At 33.1% G+C, this 25,992-nt stretch overlaps 3 protein-coding genes, 2 non-coding genes and 1 pseudogene across 5 annotated transcripts; 3 read left to right on the top strand and 3 right to left on the bottom strand.

The window, feature by feature from the left end:
• The first annotated feature begins 1,245 nt into the window (after nucleotides 1-1,245).
• TRNAY-GUA (transfer RNA tyrosine (anticodon GUA)) lies at nucleotides 1,246-1,335 on the top strand. Its single transcript is given in 2 exon segments — nucleotides 1,246-1,282; nucleotides 1,300-1,335. It is a non-coding gene; the product is annotated as a tRNA-Tyr (tRNA).
• Nucleotides 1,336-4,555: 3,220 nt separating this feature from the next.
• LOC114169982 (protein VASCULATURE COMPLEXITY AND CONNECTIVITY-like) lies at nucleotides 4,556-5,539 on the bottom strand. The gene is made up of 3 exons (XM_028055408.1): nucleotides 5,365-5,539; nucleotides 5,069-5,274; nucleotides 4,556-4,970 (listed from the first exon to the last, which is right to left on the bottom strand). The coding sequence occupies exons 1-3, from the start codon at nucleotides 5,461-5,463 to the stop codon at nucleotides 4,793-4,795; spliced, it is 483 nt and encodes a 160-aa protein (XP_027911209.1). The 5' UTR covers nucleotides 5,464-5,539; the 3' UTR covers nucleotides 4,556-4,792.
• Nucleotides 5,540-7,066: 1,527 nt separating this feature from the next.
• On the bottom strand, nucleotides 7,067-12,729 carry LOC114170368 (uncharacterized). The gene is made up of 6 exons (XM_085668490.1): nucleotides 12,034-12,729; nucleotides 10,511-11,213; nucleotides 9,518-10,208; nucleotides 9,213-9,406; nucleotides 8,481-8,716; nucleotides 7,067-8,371 (listed from the first exon to the last, which is right to left on the bottom strand). The coding sequence occupies exons 1-6, from the start codon at nucleotides 12,199-12,201 to the stop codon at nucleotides 7,460-7,462; spliced, it is 2,904 nt and encodes a 967-aa protein (XP_085524616.1). The 5' UTR covers nucleotides 12,202-12,729; the 3' UTR covers nucleotides 7,067-7,459.
• A 4,084-nt stretch (nucleotides 12,730-16,813) lies between these two features.
• On the top strand, nucleotides 16,814-16,886 carry TRNAA-AGC (transfer RNA alanine (anticodon AGC)). The gene has a single exon. It is a non-coding gene; the product is annotated as a tRNA-Ala (tRNA).
• Nucleotides 16,887-16,935: 49 nt separating this feature from the next.
• Nucleotides 16,936-20,655, top strand: LOC114170367 (putative pentatricopeptide repeat-containing protein At3g11460, mitochondrial pseudogene; annotated as a pseudogene).
• Nucleotides 20,419-23,303, bottom strand: LOC114169502 (beta-amylase). The gene is made up of 7 exons (XM_028054676.2): nucleotides 23,070-23,303; nucleotides 22,564-22,962; nucleotides 21,892-22,056; nucleotides 21,522-21,785; nucleotides 21,232-21,441; nucleotides 20,881-21,120; nucleotides 20,419-20,776 (listed from the first exon to the last, which is right to left on the bottom strand). Exons 1-7 carry the CDS (start codon nucleotides 23,127-23,129, stop codon nucleotides 20,624-20,626), a joined length of 1,491 nt encoding a protein of 496 aa, XP_027910477.1. The 5' UTR covers nucleotides 23,130-23,303; the 3' UTR covers nucleotides 20,419-20,623.
• Nucleotides 23,304-25,992: the final 2,689 nt, after the last annotated feature.

Here is a 25,992-nt window from a genome sequence, read left to right as displayed (position 1 = left end):
AGTCAAGATGGCTAAAAAAATTTCAAATTTAGGATTTCAATAAAATAGTGTTTTCTTAAAGGCTCTTATAATTTAAAATGTAAATCCTAAATGAAAAGACAAATAATATTTTACATGATTTGTCTCTTAGATACAGTACTAACCCTAATATTTTAGCTAGTTGTACTTCTTTCCAACCAAATACACAAGTGAATTAAGAATGAAAAATCTATAAATTTACTTGTAATATGAAGCAACATATTATAATATTGAAAGAATAATAGATGTATGATTAGAGCCAACCAAAAAGATGGTTGAAAACGTAAACAAAAGTTTATAACTTGCAACTTGGTTGGAATTGAATATCTAACGGCTCGGCCACAGTTGAAAAAATCTTTAATGAGGCATGTGAGAATGAGGTGTGCAGAGGTTTGGGTTAAAGACAAAAGTGGTAAGTGATGGAGATGAGACGAAGGGGTTGACAAAGGTGAATGGTGAAAAAGTCCAAAGCAGAGAGAGAATCGTGAAGAAGAAGATGGAGACAGTCACAGAAGGTGACATAAAAAAGTCGTATAGATCAGAATCTTTACTTCCTAATTTACATTTTTTTTTGTCTGTCAATCTTTTTGGTCTTGTCCAAGTTTTCTTTAACCTTTTTTTCCTATCAAAAACCCAACCTCTTTCATCAAATTAGACAACTGACATGTCAGGTTTGGATTAATATTTCATTGGCCAAGCAACCTTTTATAAAGATGGGGTGTTTTCATCACTCTATTCTTCTGAATAAACCTCAAATGTGAGAAAGAGTAAGGTTTCTCCCTTGTTTTTTACATTTATAGATAAATACTATAGTATCGATGAGAGAATTTATGGAATTTATAGATGACTGGACTATAGGTTTTTTTTCTCAATCCATGGTTTGGAAAACTCTTTTGTAAAGCCTAATAATAATAATAATAATAATAACAGTATTTAATGTCTGTCTACTTATTTATATTAATGGGTTGTAGATTTTTTATTTTTTTTATTGATTAAAGCTGAAGAAAAATATAAGAACCAAATGAAAATGATCCTGGTTTTGAGATCAAGGATGAGAATAAAATGAATAATATGGGGACTTTCCCATCATAATTTGAGTCTCACTATCATATCTTTTGCTTTTTCGTTTTTCTAGACACCTCACTATCTCTTTCAAAAAGTAAAATTAATAAAACATCAATTGTTATATATTAATTATGTTTCAGCGGATGCTGCATTTTTAACAAACCGACCTTAGCTCAGTTGGTAGAGCGGAGGACTGTAGTGGGTAAATACTCAGATATCCTTAGGTCGTTGGTTCGAATCCGGCAGGTCGGATTCTTTTTTTTTTTAATTTTTCAAAACTTCATAATGAGTATTATGAAAAAATTTATGAAAATTAGAAATGAGTAGACAAAAGTCTTGCACTTTCGTATGGACCACCTCTATTGACGTGTGTTTGTGTGAGCCCAGGATCTGGTGAAATATTTGGAGAGTGTTGGGCTTGATCTTAATACGTTTCTTCCTGTAGCACTCTCTTCTTCTTCCATCTTCCTGGGCCAGTTTAGTTTTAATAAAAAATTAAACAAAATCCTAAAACATGTGAAAGAACTATGTCACCTTTTTCCCCTAACTTGACGCACCCCTTTTGCCCTTTTGACAGCTTCACCTCCTTTGAACTGGAGTGAAGAAGTGAGTTGCATCGCGGAACGGATTGAAGAAGTTAGTTTCTCAAAATAAAATTCCAATTTGGTGATGAGAACAGTGGGTTTTGAGTGGATTTTGTAGCATTTGGGGTTATTTTAGGGGTGGGTTGTGCTACAAACATCTCAAGATAAATCTTTCCAATTCAACTATTAATAATGTAATTCTTTAGGATAGTGTAATTTAAAATATATCGAAAAATATATATATTTCAAATCCAAAATATATATTTTTATTGTATTATAGATGGTAACTAATGTATTTTAGATTATACGACATTTAGTTTGTGGTTTTTTAGATTTTATAAATTTTTCTTAATATAAAAATAATTTACCTGTTAAGTTAATATCGTATTATACAATGTCACGTGTCAAGGTCAATAATTCATATCAGTGGCTTATATTTAATTTGGTCTCTATTTTCATTATCTTTCGATCTAGTCTCAATTTTATTTTAAATAAAATTCTTCACTTTAAAAATAATGGGATTAAATTGAACAAAAATAACGAATATAGAAATCAAATTGAATATAAAACCCTGACATGTGACACTGCTACTGACACATGGCACTAATCCTAACACGTGTAACGATGCTATTGTCACGTGACATGATGTTAGCTTAACACATAATTTTTTTTTTAAATATAAGAAAAATTAAAAAATCAACAATCAACATTAATAAAATGACTAAATTAAACAAAATTAAAATTTTGTTGAATAAAAATATATATTATAACTAAATTGACAAAACTAAACAAAATACCTAGGTTAATATTTTAACCTTTAAAAAACCACCATATGAAAGTGAAGAGTTAAGAGGAGAACAGATCAAGAATATGAAAGAATGAATACGAGAGAAGTGCAGGAAGAAAGAAAGTGCAGAAAGATAGAGTCATATCTCCGTCTTTTAAAATTGCATGTGGGGACTCTTTCCTCCTTGTTTTATATTTACTCGATTGACAAAAAAAAAGTGTAATAATTGTGACATTTACAAATTTTATTTAAAAATAAGTTGTCTAAATCTTTTATAATTACAATTAATAAAGAAAACAGAAGAGTCAAATAAAATCAAGTCTATTTAAAATCGATTTATTAAAAAAGATAACTATTAAATTAATAGACTCTTAATTTCTTCCTCAGATAAACAATATTTGAACGATTCTAACATTTTTTTATAATAGTTAACTACATATTACTAGAATTAGCTATTTTAAGAAGTTATTTGAGAAATTTTTCCTAAAACTTTAAAATACAACAAACAAAATATCAACACGTAAGAACGTGTTTCAATAAATTTTAATTATATAAGTTTCTTTTTTTACTAAACTTAATTGTGAAATTTGGTACAGTAAGTTTTGAAAAGATATATTGATAAATTAAAAGGAAATATAAGAAATTAATATATTATTTTTATTTCTTCATAAGCTCTCGTTTAAGTACATTTTAATAAAAGTTTTATAATTTCTTATTCTGTCCATGTATATTACAAAATAAAACATTAATATAACATAAATACTATATGAATAATAAAACACCGAAAAATATAACAGTATATAATAAATTTAAAATACGAAACAAAAATATTATATTTTTATAAACTTTAGAAATAATTGAAAAACTTATATCATACAAATAATGAAAAATAAATAAAAATAGAATAATTCTCTATATTGTAAATATAACCAATATGATCACATAAAATAATAAGAAAACTCACAATTACGAGAGAAAAAAACACAAAAAAATATCTATGTAATATTTAAAACAATTATTTGATATTATTTGAATTATATAATTAGCTTTGAGTAAATGTTTAGCAGACTACAGTCTTTCAAAAATAAATTATAGTATTTTAAGTAAATATATTATCTTAAATTATATCAATGTAGTAATATTGTAATTAATAATAAAAATTAATTATCATAAAGAATAAAATGTACATAGTCGTAAATTGCTTTCAAGATCCCAGTTAATTAATGTAGTATTTACATAGTATATATTAAAATGGGTTAAATTTATTTTTGATCTAATTTGAATTAGTACATTTTTTTTAAATCTTGATCTAATTTAGTCTTTCAATCCTAAAATTATATGAAGTTAATCATTTTAACCCAGATTTTGATAACTTTATTTGAGTTCGAATGTGTCTGATGATAACATTGGACTAAAGTTAACTAACAAAATCTAGTTAAAATGACTAAATCTGCACAATTATAAAGTTGAGATACTATATTGGAATAAAATTTTGAAGAGACTAATTTCAATTTTTACTATAAAAATAGGGATTAAAACCTATTTAATCCTAACAAAATTAATCCTTTCCTTTTTACAACACGTATTTTATGATATTTTAAAAATATATCTGCTTTTGTAAATAAAAAAAAGTAAATTACGCCAAATTTGTAAATCGATACTTATATATAAAATAAAATTAACTACACCAATATGTTTCTCCAACATTAAATAATGGATTAAAGAAAAATATATTAAAAACAAAATAAAAATAAAAATCTATTCCGTGATAGCCTAAACAAAAGAAAAATTCATATAACTAACATCACTAACGTAATAAGATAAGATTCGTAATCGCATATACAGTATTATTCATTTTTTTTAATAGATGTAAAATTTCTAATAGTACAAATTTAAGCTCAGGAAGACTGTGTAAATTTTCTGAATTGGATAATCTTACAATCAAATCTTTTACCAAAATATACAAAATGATATTTCTCAAAAAATATTAATGGAGAAATTAATATAATATACAATTATCATGAGAATAATATTTTTCAAACCAACAAATTAAAAAATTATTTAAGAATAAAAGAAGAGAGAAGTACGTCTGCAGTTGCAGTTTGAAAAAAAAAAGAACTGATTGGGCGCAATTTACTCCTTGAAACATGACGAAAAATGATACAAGTGAGTGAGAAGGATAATTTGGTCATGTAAAATGGTTTAACTTTTTGAGTACAAAAGGCACGAAAGTCTTCTACACACTTTGACATGCAAAGCGAGTTCATTGCGAGAAAGCTCCAAAAGCACTAAAGCATGAATGAGTGAGTGGCTTGAAGATGCTTTTCTTACTCACTAATTAATCCATAGAAGCAGTGGCAGAAACGTAATATGCAATACAGAACAGGCCATGAACAAAGCAGCAGATTCCTCCAATGGACAAGAAATGATGGTGTGAGAAACCACATAATCCATCTGACCTATTGTTTGACATTGTCCCTATCACCAACATGGACAATCCAACGGCCAACACAACCCTGATCAACAACACAACCAAAAAACAAGTATGCTTAGAATGTTTTTTTATCGTCAAACGTTACTCTGATGATGCAAGTTTAAGTAAGACACAGTTTACCAAGTTAAAATGAGGCAAGCGGTTGAGATTTGTGTATTTGAAGAAGCCTTCTGAAACTCGTGTTGAGAGCAAATGCAGTTGCAGCCACCAAGCATGTTGGCTATGGCATGAGATAGTCCCAAAAGCACTGCTGCAACCAACCCCAACATGAAGGCTTGGTGACTTGGCTCTCTACACTCAAATATCCACACTCTCAAGTGCTTCACCTGTTTGTTCAAAACAACAATGGGAGTTTAACATAGCTTTCACTTCATACAAGTTGTCTCAGCAGAAAATAGAGTTGCCTTCAAACATACCTTGTTCTGTGCTGCTTCTGCCTCAAAGCCAAGAATCCCAGCTGCAACATCCATCACTAAAATCAGGAGGCACAGAAAAATGCCTGCTACTTTACCCATTTTCTGTCAAATTTGATGAAGATCAGAAACAGTGGGGGAATATGTTAGTGTAGTGTGAGAATATGATTTTATATATATATAAGGAATAAAGTGAGATTGTTAGTAGGAAGTAGCTAGGACAAGTTTGTTTTGTCACACTGTGCAAACTTTAAATCTGCTTTATTGTCTGCTTTCTCTTCTTTTTCGCCACTCAGGGATTCCTTTGAAAGAGATGTTGTGGTAAAGCAAGGTAGAAACCAGCTCATTCTATGTATATAAGCATTTACTTACATGAATATAGAATATAAGTTGTTAGTTTCTTTTCTTTTCTTTTCTTTTTTCACCTTTTGGGAGCAATTAATTTTGTTGTAATTGTATATTACATTTTATGACAAAAGGTATGTTTGGAGGAAGTTTTAAAAGTAAAAAAAAAAAAGTTTCTGAAAGAATTGAAATTTAATTTATTATAAAAATTAATTTTTTGTTAGTTTCTCTAAAATTTGAATTTTAACTTGGGAAAAAAATAATTTAAACTTTTAAAGAAACATTTTTTTAACTTATTGAGAAAATAGCAATGGCTACCGATGTTTATAATGTCACAATTCAGCAACAAAATTTCTTAATAATGTCACATGCACTTGCTGGTTGTTTGTGTGGTGGATGTTTCTAAGTGAATTGTGATCTATTCTAAATTGGTGCAGTGAACGTTGAGTTTCAACCATCATGATTTCTGCAAAGTACGAGGTTGATATTTCAAATTGTAGTAACTAAAGATGCTTTGCTCTTCTAGTTCAACAAGGCCTGCTCAAAGCTATGGAAGGCGAATCTAGGCTTGATGTGTCGATGGCTAAGAAGGACAAGTAAACACTTTACAACACATTGTTTTGAGTCTTGGTAATAAGGTGTTGAAACAAGTCTTAAAGGAGAAGACCGTAATTGGACACTACATGAAGTTCAAGAACTTGTATATGACCAAGTTCTCAGTGAATCATCTGTATTTGAAGCAAACATTGTACTCATACAAGATGAGTAGTGAAAAGGAAATTAGCAAATAATTGGATGAATTCAATAAGTGGATCCTCGATCTAGAGAATATTAATGTGCATATTGATGATTACATGCCTGCCAAAGATAGAACAATGAAAATGACAAGAGCTCCAGAGAGGTATGGATATGCAGAGTTAATTACATATTTCTTAGTGGCTGCTAGTGAGGTGTTAGATGACGAATCGTCTAGTGTGTCCTCTGCACTAGCAATTAAGGAGAAGATTTAATGACTATACGCCATGAATGAGGATATGAAGTTACTTCCTCTGAACAATACTTGGACTTTTGATCGTGGACTTGTGGGTTCTAGTTGGTCAGTTGTAAATGATTTCGCTCGTTACAAACCGAACATATATGGAGCAACTCGATAAGATAATATGGATGCAGGAAAAGGACAGAACAAAAAAGGTCCATTGCTGCCATTCTTTTTGTTTAGATTTTTCAAACAGACTAATAAACAAAAGAAATCCAGAGGTGCCACAACTATAGACCCGAATGCTTCTTTTCTTTTTTTTTCAATGTTTTTTTTTCCTACATCAGCTAAACTATATCATTTGAACAAGTGGAGAGAAAGACAAGCAACAAATTCACACCAGAACTTCATTACCGTAATCTTGTTTGGTTTAAAAACTTTACAACTTTGAAGAACAAGACCGTACTAAGCATTTGAGTCTACACTGAAATCCTACGATAATCAATACACATGTCCCTTCAGATAATCTGATGAGGCAATTTACATCGCACAAGAAATCTATTAACAGGGCTTTGTTTCCTTAACTGTGCATGTGATGAAGCAGTACAACAACAGGCTTTGTAGTCAAAATTATTCACAAACCACAAAGCTAAATCACCCCTCCCCTTTTCCACCGCTCAATTTACAAAACAACACCACAATATACAAACACAAAAGAGCAACAAATCCTTCAAGCGGTGCCATTCGATGTGAGTTTAGACCATATGAAAGTGGAAGTTAGTCGTCGTCATCATCGGAGCTATCAGAGCTAGAGTAGTCCATTCTCCTCTCAGCAATGGCAGGGAAGAGCTTACTGTGGAGATTAGAGGATGGCTTCGGCGAATCTTGATTACGCGCGGTAGGGGAAGAAACCGAAGGAGAAGGAGAAGGAGTCTTAGGCTTAGGCTTCTTCTTGGTAGTAGTGATGGTGGGAGGCTTCGCCGGCGTCATGGTCGAGTCCTTCACTTGTTTGCAAACCTTGTCCAATATGATCAAGAAATCGCGCACGATTAGGAACAAACGCAAACCTTCATCCTTCCCGGCATTGCCGTGAAAGTAGTCGGCAGTGCTCTTAACCAGCGCCATTATCCTCTTCTCCTCCTCCACCATCCACAGCACCTCCTGCCTCGCGTTTACCATGAACCGCTCCATGCTGCCCTGGAACTCGGTCTCTTCCACGATGTTTTTCATGTCCGTGTCAAGAAAATTCTGCGTCTTCACCAACGAGTGTCCCAGCTTCGACACCCCCGAGGTCAGCGCGTCGCCGTCTATCAGCGCCGCCTTCTTCACGGCCGCGAGTTCCACACCCAGGCTCGACACCACCTGGAGGCCCACTCTGCGGTAGCGGTCCTCGGACTCCTCGCCCTCGTCGGATTCGTCGCTGGTGTGGACGCTAGAGATGCTCCGGCTGGCTCTTTCGTTGCGCGCCGCGCGGATTCCCTCGGACCTGATGATCTCCTCCACGACGAAGTGCAGGAGTGTGGTCTTGCCGTCCGTTCCCTTGACGTCGGAGAGTTTGAGGAGGGTGTCGAGCCTGAATGCTTGCGCGCCGCCGCGATAGGTTCCGTCATTCATACGGTTGCCGGTTTTCAGAACTGCTTCTAGGAGCTTCAGGAATAGCCTGCTTTTTCTCAAGTCCTCGCAAGCCACCTGCCATTGTCATGCAACAACTACGTAAGCCTTTTTGGATTTGTAACGTAACCACATGGGACAAAAATAACAAACATGTCCTTGGTCTTGGTCTTGGTCTTGGTCTCACCTCTAATGTGGCAAAGGAGTCCTTAATGCTTGAGAAATCTTCTTGAAGGTTATGCATGAACATCAGACATTCAAGGCGTTTGAAAGCGAAAGGAATCTCAACCAACACTTTGAGAAACCTCTCTGCTGGGCCCAGTTCATGCAGCTGTCCTGTGAATAGCCTTAGCTTCAGTTCCTCGTCTTGTGTAGGTGCCATCTTCAACAACGTCTGGATCAGCTCAATCGGAATCTCATTGCCTGATTCAACCAACATATTGTAAGTACTTCGTCCCAAGAAATGAAAATCTTAATCTCATGGAAACGCTACAGAATTTTAACACTTTTTGGATTCTTTTAATGCTAAAACCAAATCAAGCAAACCATAACCAGAGAACACCCTTATGAATGTGTATCCTGTTATAAGAACATGCAAATGAAAGAGCAGAGTATTTGAAATTATTGGTATGATGAACACATATATTATGTCAAATGAACAGCGTATAAAGTTAATTAGCAGAACTGAAATTTAAGTGATCAGGGGAATAAAGTAATTCATCAGGAATATCACCTGTGCAAGAGAAAAATACCAATCCGGATATGAATTAAACTAAAAAAAGTTCAATAGAAATTAATAGCCATACACATAAACCCAATAAAATCTTAATTAGAGCTAGTTAGCTAAAGTTTTATATCACTAGCAGCATTTCTTAATTGCCCTTTGATTTCAGCATTCCTAGGAGAGAAAGAGAGTCACCTTCTACAAGAGCATCGACAACTTCTTCTGTAGTGACATTAAGAGCTCGCAAAAGAATTGATAAGTTCTGTGCTTTCCTAGGATCAATAAGCTTAATATATTGCACTGAATTTTCTAAGGATGAATCTCTTCTGCGATCATTCTTGTTCTGGTTGGTGCAGCCAAATAAAGACTCCATCATTTCCTCATTAAACCTGAGAAGTTATTACAAAGATAAATCAGTGAAAGCAATCTTTCTGGTATGTATGTTCTACTTTGTTCATTCAAATTATATTTTTATGTCTGACAAAAGTTAGTGATCTTACACGAATGATCCTGAACTGATTTCATGCCACACCATTGTTTGGCCGGGCTTTGCATTAACCTTATCCCAAAAAAATGGCTTTAGTTTTGGTTTTGGAGCTTGAGTATCACCCTCATTTGGACTTCCATCTTTAGGAAGTAGTGGTCCATGATTCGCACCTCCAACTGGTTTGGGAGGAGCTGGCGGAGCATGAGCACCTTTTGGAGGCGGCGGTGTACGAGGAGCGTTAGGAGGCTGTCTCGGAGGAGGTGGTGGTGGTGGTCCAGCAGTACGGCCAGGAGGAGGAGGAGGAGGAGGAGCAAAAGAGGAGGAAGAAGAAGAAGAAGATGGAGGAGGAGGAGGGGGAGGAGGAGGAGGAGGAGGAGAAGAAGAAGGAGGAGGAGGAGGAGAAGAAGAAGAAGGAGGAGGAGGAGGAGGAGAAGAAGGAGGAGGAAGAGAAGAAGAAAGAGGAAGAGGAGAAGAAGAAGGAGGAGGTGGGGGAGGAGGAGAAGGAGGGGCAGACTCTACACTAGCAGATACTGTTAGTTTTTTTACACCTTCTGATGATGATGATGATGGTATGTCAACCATTGAGACGTTGATATCTATACCCTTCCTACTGGGCAAATTTCTAACATTAGAAGGGTTCTTTCCATCGCCAATGTCATATTCATCCCTTCTAGAATTTCCTAATTGAACAACCTTTCTTGAACCTGAAGAAAAAAAATTAACATGTAACCGTTGATTGATCCAAGTGTAATGTTTCACAATCATGTGTAACTGGATGATAACCCACACAATAAAAGAATTTAACTGACTCAAGTCTTCAAGAAATTGATTTGGCAACGTAGGAGTTTGCTCTTCACTCTCCAGGTTTCATACATTATAAAGAAAAAATAGTATATTTCACACTGTCATATCATAAACTGTCACGACTGATAAGTTTATGAACTTCAACAAAAACTACTATGGAAGACATTACTAAAATCATGTAGAAAGAAGAACAAGAACATACCGCCAGTATAATCATCCGAGGTTAATACGAGCAAAGGACTGTCGTCGCTTTCCCTTTTCTTTCTTTTGGCCTCACGATAGCAGAGGAACAAGCCTATCAATATTACAACACCTGATAAAGTAGTAGCTAAAATAATTGTTTGATTCTTTTTGTCATCACCGCTAGATTTTGAAGGAGGAGTCTTTCCTGTAGGTTTAGAATTTTTGGGAGGAGAACGAGCTACAGGGGCTGGAGGTGAAAATGACTTATCTGGAGGGAGTGGTACATTTTTTTTTTTGGGAGTTGCAGGTGGTGGTGGAGAAGTGGCTGGTTTTGGTGCACGACTTGGTGATAATGGAGAACTGGCTGGTGTTGGAGCTTCACTTGGTGATAATGGAGATCTGGCTGGTGTAGGAGAAGGACTTGGTGCCGTTTTTTTGTTTGGTGAATCAGCAAGCAAGTTTCTTCCATGGCCTCTATCCACACCCAAGGTTGATCCAGAATGCTCTGTTGACAAATATCTAGAGCTACCCTTTTCTGAAACAGGACTAGTACTAGTTCTTTTACTATCTAAAGTTTTTCTTTTTATATAAAGTGGTAGAGAACTAGTTTCTCTGTTTATGTTACTTTTAATACTCTTTATGTCACCACTCCCTTCCGGGGGATGCAAGTCAATGTTCCTGTCTACCAACTGTTTCCTGCAGTGTTTACCCTCATTTTCTACCTGTATATCAACCAAATAAGAGAATAGCACCATTCAGAGTAGTGTTGTGAAAGATTAACTAATATGCCTTCATTTAAAAAAAGAAGTAGAAGACATTAACTAATATGTCTACAGCAAGCTTTCAGTTGCCATATAATTTACTATAGTTTCACTTGAAATTTTATAGTATCTATCACTGTCATGTTTTATAAAAATTGAAGTAATAAGGCATGTTCCTTTATTCAATCAATGTGCACTCAAAAGCAGTATTTTAAACATAATCGGATCATCTTTTATGTGTTGTATTCCTGTTAAAATAAAATGGTATTCTTTAAACAAAAGCATGCATCCATAGTTTTCTTATAATTACGCAGAGAGATCCTTTTATGTGATGATACTATTTGTTAGTCTTTGAGTTCAAATGAATGGATTTCTTCATTTTGAATTCTTTCTTGAAAAATATAGATGGAAAGACTATACCTAAGCTTCACTAGTACTAACACAGTAATTGGAGTAAAGATTGGAAAAACTATATATGAAGTGATATTATAGACCCTGTGTATGAACTTTGATATACAAACAGGTAAATATACATGTAAAACCGGGTGAAGTTCTACATAACCACAACACAAAAACACCAACCAAATTAGCCAATTACTATGAATACAAACAGAAGAATATGCTAGTCAAAATCAAAACCACTATTTGGTAACCATTAAAAGGGGCCATTAAACATTTATTCAGAACAGAAAGAAGAACCATGAACAAAACAAAAAACCAGACAAGAAATTCCAAATAAGAAACAACAAAGAAGGGACAGAAATTAAAGAAAAAACGATACCTTTAATCTATGAACATAAATGAATGATGCCCCACCACCATCTCTAGAAAATCCATCTTCCTTTCCACCTTTTCCCTCTGAGCCCCCTTGGGCCAACGCACAAAGGAGAATGACATAAACAACAGCATAATTGGGTCTTGTCAATTCCATTATATTTTTCAACTTCATCAACCCGAACGCTAAATTCCCGTCTCATCTCTCATTGAACATGAGTCCTCCCAAGGTTTCTAACGAACAAAGCCAACACCTTGCCAAAAGCCTCTGTGCCTTCCAAAACAATAAATACAACAATATATCGCTCGTTCCAAACTTCGTGATCGCTCAACTTTTCCACAAACCCACGAAGCTGGGAGTTTGGAAATTCAACTGGGTATCTCGGGAATCAGGTTGGAACGAGAGACAATATAATCAGAGAGAAAGAGAAACGAAGCTGAACAATGGGTTGGTATTTGATAAGATAAATACACGAATAACGCAAGTTTGAGAAGAACCAATGAAATGAACGTTACGTACGTGAGAGCGTCGTGTTAACCCAATTCATGCAAAGGTATAACAAGGGTTGAATCACGTTGAAAATTTGACTTTTTTCTTGTTTTTGTTTTTGTCTTGTTCTTTTTCTTTTTTTTGGTTTTGGTGAAATTCTATAGAATTGCAATACCAGTACAAGAATTTGCGTGTCTGGGAATTTTGATCATTGGAAAGTTTGTTTCTTGTACTGGGTGTGGGAAGGGGCGTCAGAGGAGAGAGAAAGATGCATTGAAAGTCCTAATAGGGACGTGGGGAGAACAATGTGGGACCCTTCTTTTGCTTTCCTACTCTCCAACTATGTCTTTTTACACTCCTTTCTTTATAGCAAAAATCTTTATATGCCTCCACCACATTAATATTTTTTTATTTTATTTTATTGTCCCTCTACTCACCTTATTTATCATCCTCGGCGTTAATCCGCGCGTTTGTTTGTGATTTTGTTTAAAGTTGTTTTTAAGCAATTTTGGTTATGTTTTAATCTGATCTATTTATTTAAATATGACTAGTTTTGACTTATTTTAATAAGAAAACTCTATCCACTTTTTTTGAAAAGGGACGCTTTTAAATTATTTATTTTAAATTTAAACAATCCGATTTACGATATTGAATAAGTTTGGTTAAATTTGAAATAACTATTTCCGAAGTAAGCAATTTAAATTTCTGTAAATAATGCAGTTGTTTAAAATACACATAATTTTTTTGTTTTTAAAACAAGCTGTTTAAACAAAATGTTAAAAGTAGAAATTTATTTGTTTTTATTAAAAACACTTTTTTTTTCAAGAGTAATTGCAAACAAACAATAGAAATATGTGTTTTGGCAAAAAAAAAAAAAGTGAAAACAAACTCACCTATAGCATAAAAGTGAGCATTTCATTTTTGTTTTTGTGAAAATATTTATGCTCATCTATGATTTTTGTAGAGACTTAATATATGCTATATAAGAAAAAAGAAGAAGAGCGAAACAGGTTGATTTTTGCATATAACTTTATATATATATATATATATATATATATATATATATATATATATATATATATATATATATATATATATATATATATATATATATATATATATATATATATATATATATATATATATATATAACAAATCACCAAATGATAATCGAACACTAATTCTTTTTATGTCTAAAGATTATCTAATTATGTTTACCTGTCTTTTGTTTTTTTCATACACATTATCACAAAGTGATCTTCGAACCATAATTAAAAATTCAAGTTATTTATTTATCAATTACATTTGATATTGTTGATTTTCTACATATGTACTTTGTTCATAAAAAAATTGACTGTAACACAATTTCTAATTACACTGATATACAATGTGCAGGTGGGTCACCGGATAAAACAAGTAAAACATTTATTTTATATTTTCTATAAAAGAATTTTTTAAATATTAATATTTTTTATTAAATTAATTATAAAATTATGTTTAATAAAAAAGTTTTAAAATTTTCTTCGATACTGATATGTCTCTAATAAATTAATCATAAAATTATACTAAAAAAACTTAAAAACATTTGATACTAATATGTGTTTAAGTTTATGTTTGATAATAAATTTTAATTAAACTATTATTAGTGTTTGTCAATTTTTATTTGTATTAAAAATATTATCTATTGAATTAATTTTTTTTAATAAATTATAATTTTGTTAAAAAAATGATGATTATTTTTTTGTAATCAATTTTGATTTTTTTTTCTATCTCAATGTGACTTTAATTTTGATTCTATTTTCTTGTTATATATGTGTGACTTCAATTTTCATTTTATATTATTCTTTTTTCTTTATGTAACTTCAATTTTGATTGTATTTTCTTATTTTATTTGTTTTTTACTTCAATTTTTATTTTATTTTCTTCTTTTATCTCTTAGTGACTTCTCAGTCATTAATTTTACTCGTTGTTTGTCCTTACTTTTTATATTATAGAGTTCTTCTTGCGAGTTTTTGATAAATTTCATTCTTTGAATCTCATGTATACCAATCTTTTTATTTTCATTTTTGAATAGGGTGTTTTCCTTTCCGTTTGTATTAATGTTGTTTTTATTCTATTTGTTGAATTTGTATTAGGATTAGAAATGTGTTTCTTTTGCTTGCTTTTATTTAGAAATTAGGATTTAGGGTTTTAATAGAAAAGAATAGTAATTTTTTTAATTGCTTTTATTAACGTATAATTTCAAAATAAACTTTACATGTTTATGAAAAAAGTTGAGACTTAAGAAAGAAACTTGAAACTTCTAGGTAATACAAGTTTAAGATGGATTTTACTTTCCTGACAACCAAAACAAGATTTTATTGTCTTAACTTATTCTTTTTATATACTTATTTTTGTTAGTGTTTTATATATTATAACTTTTTGTTTCATATAAAAACATGGATATGTCAAGTATAAAATTTGAATTAGGCTATTCAAAAATTCAGAAGATGAAAATTTGAGGTTTTAAGTACATCACAACTAGGGATATCAACGAGGTGGGTAGGGTACGGGTAGTAGCTCTCCCGTACCCTACCCGCTGGATAAATATCTGTCATGTACCCGTATCCATATTCGTGTGGGTATCTGTCGGATAACCACGAGTACCCGCCGGTATTTTCAAAAAAAAAAAATTAATAAAAAAATTTAACCATAACTATAAATAAAAATACAATGCATAACCTTTATAAAATTTAAACATAGTGAAAATAACTAATTTAAATGGTGTTGAATGACAGTTTACAAATAAATAGAGATTTTTTAAAATTAATTGATAAAAAATAACTCATTCAAAATGTGTTAGTGTTTTAATAATTTTTTTAAAATTTAAATTAGAGTATAGCGGGTACGAGTATGCACGGGTACGGATACTATGATACCCGTCCTCGCCCCGTTAACATGCGAGTATAAAAAATACTGCGGATATCCATTTTTAATATCCAATTCCTACCCGTTGCGGGTTTTATCTGCGGATACCTGGAAATACGAATTTTTTTAACATCCCTAATCATAATAAGGAGCTATAAATAATTTTATAAAATAAATTAAAAAATACAAATAGGTACTTTTTGAATAAACAAAATAATAACAACATATAGATATAAATATAGATATAAGTAAAAACCAAATCAATATCTTTCCGGTTTATTACATCATTTATTATATATTTATACTACTCCATTTTCTTTTCTTTTCATATCCAGTCAAAAGCAAAATTTCCCAATTAAACCTTTTATTCATCATCTCCTTAATGAAAAGTTTTACGAAAAAGTTTTATATTCTATTAAATAATCTTTTTAAAGTCAACCTACTATTTCGTCAATCTTTTTGAATTTTAAGATATGTACATATTGCATTGTGGACCATTTTTGAACACTAAAGTAACAACTTTGTCATTATAAGCTTTTAAAAGCTCAATAAAACTCCCCCTATCTTTATAGTGCAGATTATTGTTTTACCTCGAACCATATATGCTTGAAAAGTTAGTAAAACAAGAATGCTATCAATTGTACCTTTAAGTTTAGAATTTTGTGGTGAAACTTTTGAGGTATATGAGTGGGTAAAGATGAATAACTATTATTCTGTCTTTTTTGGAGAAAAGAAAAAAAAAACATTTTGACTTGTGATTTTCAATATAATAAAACTGCATCTATTTTTATAACCAAATGCGCACAGAAAACAACATTGAAAAAAATCTAGCAAGATAAAATAAAGTCAAAACAATAGTGCTAATTAATGACTTAAAGAACTAATTAATGAAAATTGAGATTACCTTCATGAGTTTTTCAAACGATGAAACATGGCAAATATCTGAGAATTTCTTGGACAAAAGTCAAAAGGAGAAAAGGAAAATCAAACTACCAATTCATAAGAGAAAAACAAAATGCCATAACTATGAGAACCGAGAAACAAACAATAACAAGGTAAAGTCATCAAGGAATAAACGAATAAGGGGAGAATTTAAACTAAAAATTTAAAAATTGATTTTTTATTTGTATTTCGAGAAGTTAAGTAAGAAGTAAAATTTTGTAATCATCTTTTACAAATAGATCGAATCAAATAATACTTAATTAATTTTGACTAAAAATTTTTTTTTAACCCACCTATGAATACACCAAAGTTTTTTTTTTTTCATTATAACTAATAATACTTTGTTGGTTAGACATGAAACAGTGCTATTAAGTCATAAAATTAGATAAAATGTAAAAATATATATTTAATAATATTAATAAATAAATATATACCATAAAAATCAAATGGGGATGTAGCTCAGATGGTAGAGCGCTCGCTTAGCATGCGAGAGGTACGGGGATCGATACCCCGCATCTCCAAAAAAATCGTACTTAATTTTTTTCATTTTTTTTTTCTGAGAATCCTTCACTTTTATTCCTGTTACTTGCTCCTGGTACTCTTGTCTTGATTCATGGAAGAACATCCTGAATCTCAATGTCACTACTCAAGGTAACAGCTCTTCTTCCCAAACCTTGTTTCACTACCACCCTCAATTCTCTAGAATGTGGAAGCTTGCTGCAATCCTTCTCCAATTCCAAATCCTTAACTCAAGCCCAGCAACTCCACGCACACGTCACCACCGGCGGAAACCTCCGCCACAACACCTATCTCGCCACCAAGCTTGCTGCATGCTATGCCGCCTGCGGCCACATGCCCCATGCCCAACTCATCTTCGACCAAATTGTGCTAAAGAATTCGTTTCTCTGGAACTCCATGATCAGGGGCTACGCCTGCCACCACTCTCCCACTAAGTCCCTTGTTCTCTACCGTGAAATGTTGCGTTTTGGACAGAAGCCAGACAAATTCACCTACCCTTTTGTCCTGAAGGCCTGTGGGGACCTTCTGCTTCGCGGAATTGGTAGAAAGGTTCACGCTTTGGTGGTAGTTGGTGGGTTGGAGGAGGATGTTTACGTGGGGAACTCGATACTATCAATGTACTTAAAGTTTGGTGACGTGGCAGCTGCGCAGGTGGTGTTTGATAAAATGCCTCTCAGGGACTTGACTTCTTGGAACACCATGGTTTCGGGGTGTGTGAAGAATGGTGAGACTCAGGGAGCTTTTGAGATTTTTGGGGAGATGAGAAGGGTTGGTGTTGTGGGAGATGGGACCACCTTGCTTGCTCTTCTCTCCGCTTGCGGGGATGTTATGGATTTGAAGGTGGGGAAAGAGATTCATGGTCATGTTGTTAGAAATGGTGGGAATGGAAAAGTGTATAATGGGTTTTTAGTGAATTCAATTATTGACATGTACTGCAACTGTGAGTCTATATCTTGTGCAAGGAAGTTATTTGAAGGGTTAATAGTGAAGGATATTGTGTCGTGGAATTCTTTGATATCCGGGTATGAGAAACGTGGGGATGCTTTTGAAGTTCTTGAGCTTTTTGGTCGGATGGTTGAGGGAAGTGAAGTGCCGGATGAGGTGACCGTGATTTCAGTGCTTGGGGCTTGTAATCAAATCTCGGCTTTGCGGTTGGGCACGTCTGTTCATTCGTATGGTGTTAAGAGGGGCTATGGAGTGAATGTAGCTGTTGGAACTGCACTTATTGGCATGTATGCTAACTGTGGGAGTTTAATTTGTGCGTGTTGTGTGTTTGATGAGATGCCTGAGAAAAATTTGGCTGTTTGGACTGTTATGGTTACTGGATTTGGAATTCATGGGAGGGGAAGAGAGGCCGTCTCCATTTTTTACGAAATGTTAGGTACAAATGTAACTCCAGATGAGGGCATTTTCACTGCAGTTTTATCTGCATGTAGTCATTCTGGATTAGTGGATGAGGGTAAAGAAATTTTCTATAAAGTTACTAGAGACTATAATGTAGACCCTGGACCCACTCATTATGCATGTTTAGTGGATCTACTTGGCAGAGCAGGGTACTTAGATGAAGCATATGCAGTTATACAGAGTATGAAATTAGAACCCAATGAGGATGTGTGGACTGCTCTTCTTTCAGCATGCAGATTGCATCGGAATGTCAAGTTAGCAGAGATCTCGGCGCAGAAGCTTTTTGAATTGAATCCAAATGGAGCGAGTGGCTATGTTTGCCTTTCCAACATCTATGCTGCTGAGAGACGGTGGAAGGATGTAGAAAATGTGAGGGCATTGGTGAAAAAAAGCAGATTGAAGAAAGCACCTAGTTACAGTTTTGTTGAGCTAAATAAAATGTTTCATCAATTTTTTGTTGGGGATACTTCCCACCAGCAGTCGGATGATATTTACGCGAAATTGAAAGACTTGAATGAGCAGCTGAAGAAAGCTGGATACAAACCTGACACTACTTCAGTTCTTTTCGATGTTGAGGAGGAAATAAAGGAGAAAATGCTGTGGAATCATAGCGAGAGGTTGGCACTTGCTTTTGCCCTTATTACCACTGCTCCGGGAACCACAATCAGGATAACCAAGAATCTTCGTGTGTGTGGAGATTGCCACACAGTAATAAAAATGATTTCTAAGCTCACAGATCGGGAGATTATCATGCGAGATATAAGTAGGTTCCATCATTTTAGAGATGGCTTATGCTCATGTGGTGGATATTGGTGAGCTGATGGAAGTTTGATGAAATAGTTGATAAAATTCAACTGAAAATACAAAATTTGGTCCATGGAAATTTGATAGCTAGAAAAAGAAGCTACTTATGAAAGGAAATTGCAATACAAAATGTGGCATCTTCAGTTCGCCATTAGCATTGCAGATGAATCAGCACTTTATCCATAATCTGAAGTGTCTTGTTTTGCCTCAAAGCCCCAATATCTGGAGACAATTTTCTAAGTTCAAAAGAAACTCAAGTTTTCAGTACTTTGTACACGAGAAATCAACTCCCTCCTTGCTGTTGTACCGAGCATGTCAAACTCACATTCAACCAGACATCATACCTTAACATCTGAATCGTTTTGTCTTGTGCTAAAATAGATGGATATGATATATTCATCACTAAATCATTTTCTGTGTGCTTCTCTAGAAGTCCTAACAACAGCCACAGCCAAGTAAGTTCTCTAATAGTTGTTATTCACAAGCAAAATGCTTTTGAAGTATAGTACCCGATTATGGTGACAACTCAGATGGAAAGACCTAAGAATGGAAGGATTTTAGAATACAAGAGGTGTGTTAGGAGCAACAGACGACAGAAATAGAAAGAACGACAAATTAAATAATGGAGTACAGGGAGAACTAAAATATGATGGCAATGAACCATTAAAAAGAAATGCAGCTTAGAAATTCTAGTACATGTAACCTAAGTGAAATCAAACTTATATTACACCCCCACCCATCTTCTTAACCAACCCGGAAATTTTAACCTTATAGTTTTTTGCAAATATCTGTGAAGCTTTTATTTTAACTAGTTCTGCGGTTTCACTTTCAGCAAAAACTTGAGGAAGACAAGGACTTTAAGAAAATAATGTCTTGTAAATTTTAAATAATTAGCAATGAAAGTCGATATAGGATGAAACCCAAATTCAATAAAACTTCAATATGTATGCGTTATCACATAGGTATGTGGTATGCCAAAGCATCATTGCTAATATATGTCATAAATTTGTTACTTGCCTGTAGTTAGAGATCTCTCTAAAGTTAATTATTCATGTGTTCTGAGCTCTAAAATATTTATTCTTCTCATATCTAGATACTATTTCTAAATCTATTTATTACGGAAAGTTAATTTGTAATAAGATTTTATTCCCCTGGATAAGGTACTTGTGATATAATTTACAGTATTTGGATTGGCCCATATAGTTTTCAAAAGATTAATTTTGTTTTAAACACTTAATCAAATTTGGTTAATAATAAGAAGGGTCTAAGATCGTACGCTGGTGTAAGTTGATCACAAAATGTGTTGCATGAGCATATTTCAACATGTTAGAGACAGATAAAGTAGTTTATTAACTTTATATATAGGAATACACACATGAAAAGTACACACGCGAACACTGCCTAGATGTCTAGACATTGCTACTTCATGGCATTATACTGCTGATTTTGGTGGCTGGGTGCTTTATTTATATCCTGAACGGTATCTATTATTTCCAGCAGATTATTTAAGTACTCTTAGCACCATTGGAAATCAGCCATCAATTTTCATATCTGTCTCTGGAAGCCAGGGGAATGGTGGTATTGGTTTAGTCGCTTCAAGAAGAACCTCAATGGGAATCTTTGGTCCCGATGGCTTCAATGGAGTTATGACATGATTGTAGTTTTGAGGGTCTGCACAGTAACCCTGTAATTATAGGGGAACAGGATTAGCAATCTTCAAGGTAATTATGCATTTGAAGAAAGTTAACAAAATATCTTCTTATAAGTACATGCATAAAAATTGCTGACCTGATCTGCATGCATCTTTAGCACAAATTTTTTGAACGTGTCATAATTTGATTGTTGCAGTAGATCATCTGATAGGCGAAGATATGTCACTCCAAACATCATTAGTTTTGGAGGGCCATTTTTGTTGACGCCTTGTGGCCTTGCGTTCAGTATGATTTGGTTGTATGCTGTGGAATCATACCTTGGAAGTGCATTTTCTCCAGCAACTAGGATGTCTTCTCTCCAACCTCCACTCAATACCTGTCATGTGTTCATGTTTGGCAATTTAACCTCTATAATACAGCATCTAAACTTGACATTATCTTTAAGAAGCAGAACAAGCTTTTAACTTGCGAAAAATTATTGCATTACCTGCATTACGAGCTCCTGTGGTGCACTTTTGGCATCTGAGCTTTGTTCTGTGTCCCTCATCTCAAGACACGTAAAGTTCAAAATGGCATGATGGCGAGACAGCATTCTTGCAATGGGACGATATCCGTCTCTATCATTAAGGTTGTAATATCCAGCAGTAAGCTCAGCAGCGTGATTTTCAACTCTGTACCACCAGTGGATTCCAGATACCTGTCATCATGGTCAGAGGTTAGGTTAATCATCTGGTAGAAAATTAAGGAGACTGTTAATTGAGGTTCTATGAAGTTTACTTTGATCGCTAATTTGACTTTACAGCCCTGGAATGCTTTGTTGGCTTTCTCTAGGATCTGATCACCATGACTCAGCAATTTGTTTGAATACCAAGTCAAGAAGAACTTCCCTTTCTCAGTGACATATGTGCCATTTAATTTGAAAAATCCCGTAGATTCTGGAACATCATTATACTGGCCTGCGTCATCTGGCAGTTCCCATTCAGGATGGCCAGCCCTTGCTGCAGCTGCTTTGAAATCTGCCTTCAAATACTTGTCATAGCACTGCATATTGCAGAATTTCATTCTTATGATGTTTCAGTTGTTCAAATAATCAAATCCCAGATTGGATGAGAAACAACTCTGTTTTGAAAGCTAAGACCAGACTCACCTGAAATTCTCCAATACCAGGAAACTGCCATCCTTGACTTTGTGGATAAGAGGGATATCTGAGCTCTCCTGCTGGACCAAGCCCTACTTCAATGTCTATAATAAGTCCAGATTCTAAAAAATCTGACATGTTTTCTCTGAAACTCTGCATGTAGTCACTGTATATCTGCATACAATAACAAGTTTAAACATGCTGTGTGATAATCATGATCATTGTTCCCATATCTATCTGTACATGTAGAAGTCTATCTGAAACATGTCCAGCTTATTGTTACACAATAAATTATTGTTATAGAATGAATATTCTTCTTTTGTTTTTTTGACATTTACTTCTTCATACGTGTGATATTGATGAAAAGAGGATTGAGTGGCAAGGCTGATTCAGTTTAGTTAGCATCTTTTGGGAGTAGGATTATACAAGTTAAACCTACAACAGACAAGTTCAACCAAATAGACTGAATCAGTTTTCTTGTTTTTTAGCATGTCAGTATTAATAACACTATACTTCTTAATTTTAATGGGAAAAATTAGATTATCAAGCAGGCCAGGTCAATTTTTGGAAGGCAAATATACGCATGATACGTTCATACGTTCCTTGGTAGCAAAATTTCTTAGGGGGTTGACAACAAGAATGCTAGTTATAAGAAAGATAATTTTAGTTCTCTTAGTTCACCTCAATGGCTGTTCTTCCATGGAACATAGGCTTATCGTCCACACCAATAGTTAGATACTCCTTATTCCTTGTGCCTGAACGGTTGGTGTAGAAGATATCAGGATCAGATTCTCCAATGTCGAGCACCCACTTGGGAATGGGAATGTTAACTACATCTCCTACATTCCCTCCACACTGATGGAATGACATAATAGCTTGAAGTTTCAAGCCACATTCCTGAACCAGCTGAAACAAGATCCTATAGGCTCTCCAATCATACTGCTTAGGCCCCTTTTGTTCTATGATCCCCCACCACACATCAACCATAACCCCATCAATACCCGTTGCTCTTAGCTTCAAAAGCTGTTCTTTGAGGCCATTAGGGTCTGCAAAAACGTTGTCAACAGTGACAACTCCTAGCTGCAGCAGTTTGAAAGATAAACAACAAAACAAGATACAATTAGCGTGTATAGTCATTTGTTTTAACGGGTAGCCTAGAAACACACTAGTTCATGTGCATGACTTACTGGGAGCATGACATAAACTGGAACGTAGTTCTGTAACATGTTTCTGTCTGAAGTAACCATGTTGGTGGTTGCGTTTTTCTTTCGAAAAAGCCTGAGTTGTCTGGTCTCTGTGGAGAAGAAAGAAGAGATGCTACGTAGAAGTTGCTGGTTGTCGAAGTCACGATGCAAGGGGGCTTTTTATAGAAGAAAAAGAAAGAATATTGAGTAGCCAAAACAGAGCGAAAAGAATAAAGTAATAAAGAAAGTGTCGTTGCTCACTGCATTTTTATGACAGACATGACATTGTAGTCTAAGCGAAATAATTTTATAAATCAAAGTGAGAAAAAACAATATTTTTATGAATAAAATATTCTTACGAAAGGTCCTAAAGAGTCAGATACGATAAACTGTATGATAGTTTACGAATATCTTATGCTACAACATCGTCTCTCTTTGATGATAATTTGTGTTTTTCTCTTAAGAATGTGTGTTTTTTTCACTTCCTTTACCTATTGTATTGTCAGAGTTAAGCTCAGATGTGTGAAGTACTGTTAGCTTATTTTCTCTAACTGTTTTGGTGTATTTATGAAAGTTAGTTCGACAATTATTTTTTTAAATAAGATATTTTATGATTTGTTGTAACCAACTCTGAGTTGAGAGTTATTTGTGAGAGAAATCTTGAGTTGAAACATATGTTTTTAGTGAATTTTTCAGCATGGATGATAATTGTAATTAACACTTCAACTGAACTGTTTTAATTTTTTTTAATAAATGTAATTTTATTATTATTTATATTTTATTATTATTAATTTTTAAAAAATTGAAAATAAAATATATAACTCATAATTAATTATGTGATACTTATAATTAATTTATTGTAGTCATTTTTAATGTGAGTTGTTGGTAAAAAAAAAGAATACAACGTAATGAATGTTGTATTATTTTAACTTTTCACACCTTTAACTCAAATTTATGAGAAATGTTTCTCATGCACAACTTTTATGGATTTTTTAACTTTTATATCCCTTGATTAAAATGGAATCTCTTCACCCTTTTCTTTTTTCCTAACTTCACTTTTTCTGGGATACAAACAAGTCTTGGTATATAATTTTTTTATATGGCTATATATGTAAAAGACAAGGGATATAGATAATTATTCTGATTAGCTTTTTTTTCTCATCTTGTTTTTTAGTCAGTCCTTTAAATTTTAAAAGATAATTTAATCTTTTAAATGTTTGTATAAGATTATTTCACATTTTTTGTTCGTTAACGATGATAATATTAGTCGAAGTGATAAAACTCATTATTAAGTTTATCAAAATAGTATGGTAAGCTCAAATAAGAATCAATTTTATTTATAGAGATGATTTATAAAAATAGTGAAAATACTATTTTAGAATCGATAATGATTTAAAAATAATAAAACTCAATTATTTTAATATTAAAAAGAATTATATAAATGAAAATTTTTATAAACGATTTTCATTATTTTAAAACATATATTTTTAGAAACTACTTTTTAGAAATTTTTTGACTTTTTTTAGGTGTTTTTTTTCTTACTCATTTGTTTGACGATCAAGAATCGTATCTGTAATCAGAGTATTGAGTTCTATAAGGATAACCGATCAGAATCTCTAATAGTATAAGTTGGTTTTCTATCATTTTTCTTGGTCCAATATGTCTTTCTCTTGGTATGTAGACTTTACTTGTTTGCATGTGACCTTAGAGTCATCAATATGAGTCTCTATTAATCAATGATCATAATGGTATTGTTTCATGTTTGTGATGTTTCTATGTATAGATAGAGCATCCCTTAGAGTTGAAGGTAGTTTGACATTTTAGATAACCTTGAATCGTCAAACTAAGTGAGGAAAGCTACTTTTAATTATTATCTAAGTAATTGTTTTAATTGTTGATTCTACAACTTAAAATTATGATTAGATGACCAAATTAAAATGTTTGATGGTTATTGATGCTGAAAATGGGATTGATTTTTGATTTACAAGTTTGTGTTGTATCTTGGATTTGGGGTTTTATATGACAAGTAATGATGAATGTAGAACATGTCTTGGTATGACTAATTTGATATTAGGATTGGAATGAAAATTGAAATTGAGGCTAATGATAAAGTTTGAGATAAATGATTTCAACATGTTTATGTGCAACTGGGAATTGTAAAAAGTATGAAAAGTCTTGGTTGTTGTATGTGATTAGGAATTTCTTTTGCAAAATCTTCGAATTGAACTAATCTAACACTATTAAGATAATAACTTTAATTTTAAAAGTATTATGATTTTATTAAGTAGGGATTAACTCAAAAGTGTCAAATTACTTAGTTCAAATCTCAAAAAGAACTTTTAAAACTTCGGACACATCTAAAAAAAAATATGATTTCTACTCGTCACCTTTTTTTTTCCTTAATTAATCACAACAAAGAAAATCAACAAAAAAAATCTATTTCTATTTTTATTTTTCACCTTTTTTCCTTAATTTAAACAATTTTACTTTTTATCATTTTTTTTTCTTTTGTTTCATCTTCTAACTCATTCAGTTTTCACCGTTTAAGTTAAACACAAAATTAAAGGTGTGTTTAGGACAACTACGGAAATTAGATAAGCTTATTAAAAACTAACTTTACAATGGTTAATTTTTTATATATAAAATAAGTGTCTTCACATAAAGAACTGTAAACAATACAGAAAAGGAACTTATTTTGTGAAAAGAAATACAAGATCACTTTATATTTTCTATCTTTACTATCTAATTAAGCCATTTATCTTATCTTATTTTTTATGGACATGGTGTATTCAAAAGGCTTTGTTTCCTAAATCTGTGATTTGACAATGACAATATTACATGGATGATGAGCATAACCTTTTTATGAGCCATGGATGATGCCCATATTATGTAACATAAAACATACATCAACGTCTCGCCCCGTCCA

Source organism: Vigna unguiculata, chromosome 11 (genome assembly GCF_037176805.1).
Source record: "Vigna unguiculata cultivar grain cowpea cultivar isolate G323 ecotype 2 chromosome 11, ASM3717680v1, whole genome shotgun sequence".
Taxonomy (NCBI): Eukaryota; Viridiplantae; Streptophyta; class Magnoliopsida; order Fabales; family Fabaceae; genus Vigna; species Vigna unguiculata.
This window is presented reverse-complemented; position numbering and strand designations above follow the sequence as displayed.

Coding starts and splice junctions, on each gene's coding strand:
- LOC114170368 (XM_085668490.1), bottom strand. CDS start 12,201: ATGAAGTTGAAAAATATAATGGAATTGACAAGACCCAATTATGCTGTT. Junction 9,407..9,517: donor ATCAGTTCAGGATCATTCGT/GTAAGATCACTA, acceptor ATAACTTCTCAG/GTTTAATGAGGAAATGATGG. Junction 8,717..9,212: donor TGTCGATGCTCTTGTAGAAG/GTGACTCTCTTT, acceptor TGGTTGAATCAG/GCAATGAGATTCCGATTGAG.
- LOC114169502 (XM_028054676.2), bottom strand. CDS start 23,129: ATGGTTACTTCAGACAGAAACATGTTACAGAACTACGTTCCAGTTTAT. Junction 22,057..22,563: donor ATGGAAGAACAGCCATTGAG/GTGAACTAAGAG, acceptor TATTGTATGCAG/ATATACAGTGACTACATGCA. Junction 21,786..21,891: donor CTGGTATTGGAGAATTTCAG/GTGAGTCTGGTC, acceptor TGCAATATGCAG/TGCTATGACAAGTATTTGAA.
- LOC114169982 (XM_028055408.1), bottom strand. CDS start 5,463: ATGGGTAAAGTAGCAGGCATTTTTCTGTGCCTCCTGATTTTAGTGATG. Junction 5,275..5,364: donor CAGAAGCAGCACAGAACAAG/GTATGTTTGAAG, acceptor TTGAACAAACAG/GTGAAGCACTTGAGAGTGTG. Junction 4,971..5,068: donor GCTTGCCTCATTTTAACTTG/GTAAACTGTGTC, acceptor GTTGTTGATCAG/GGTTGTGTTGGCCGTTGGAT.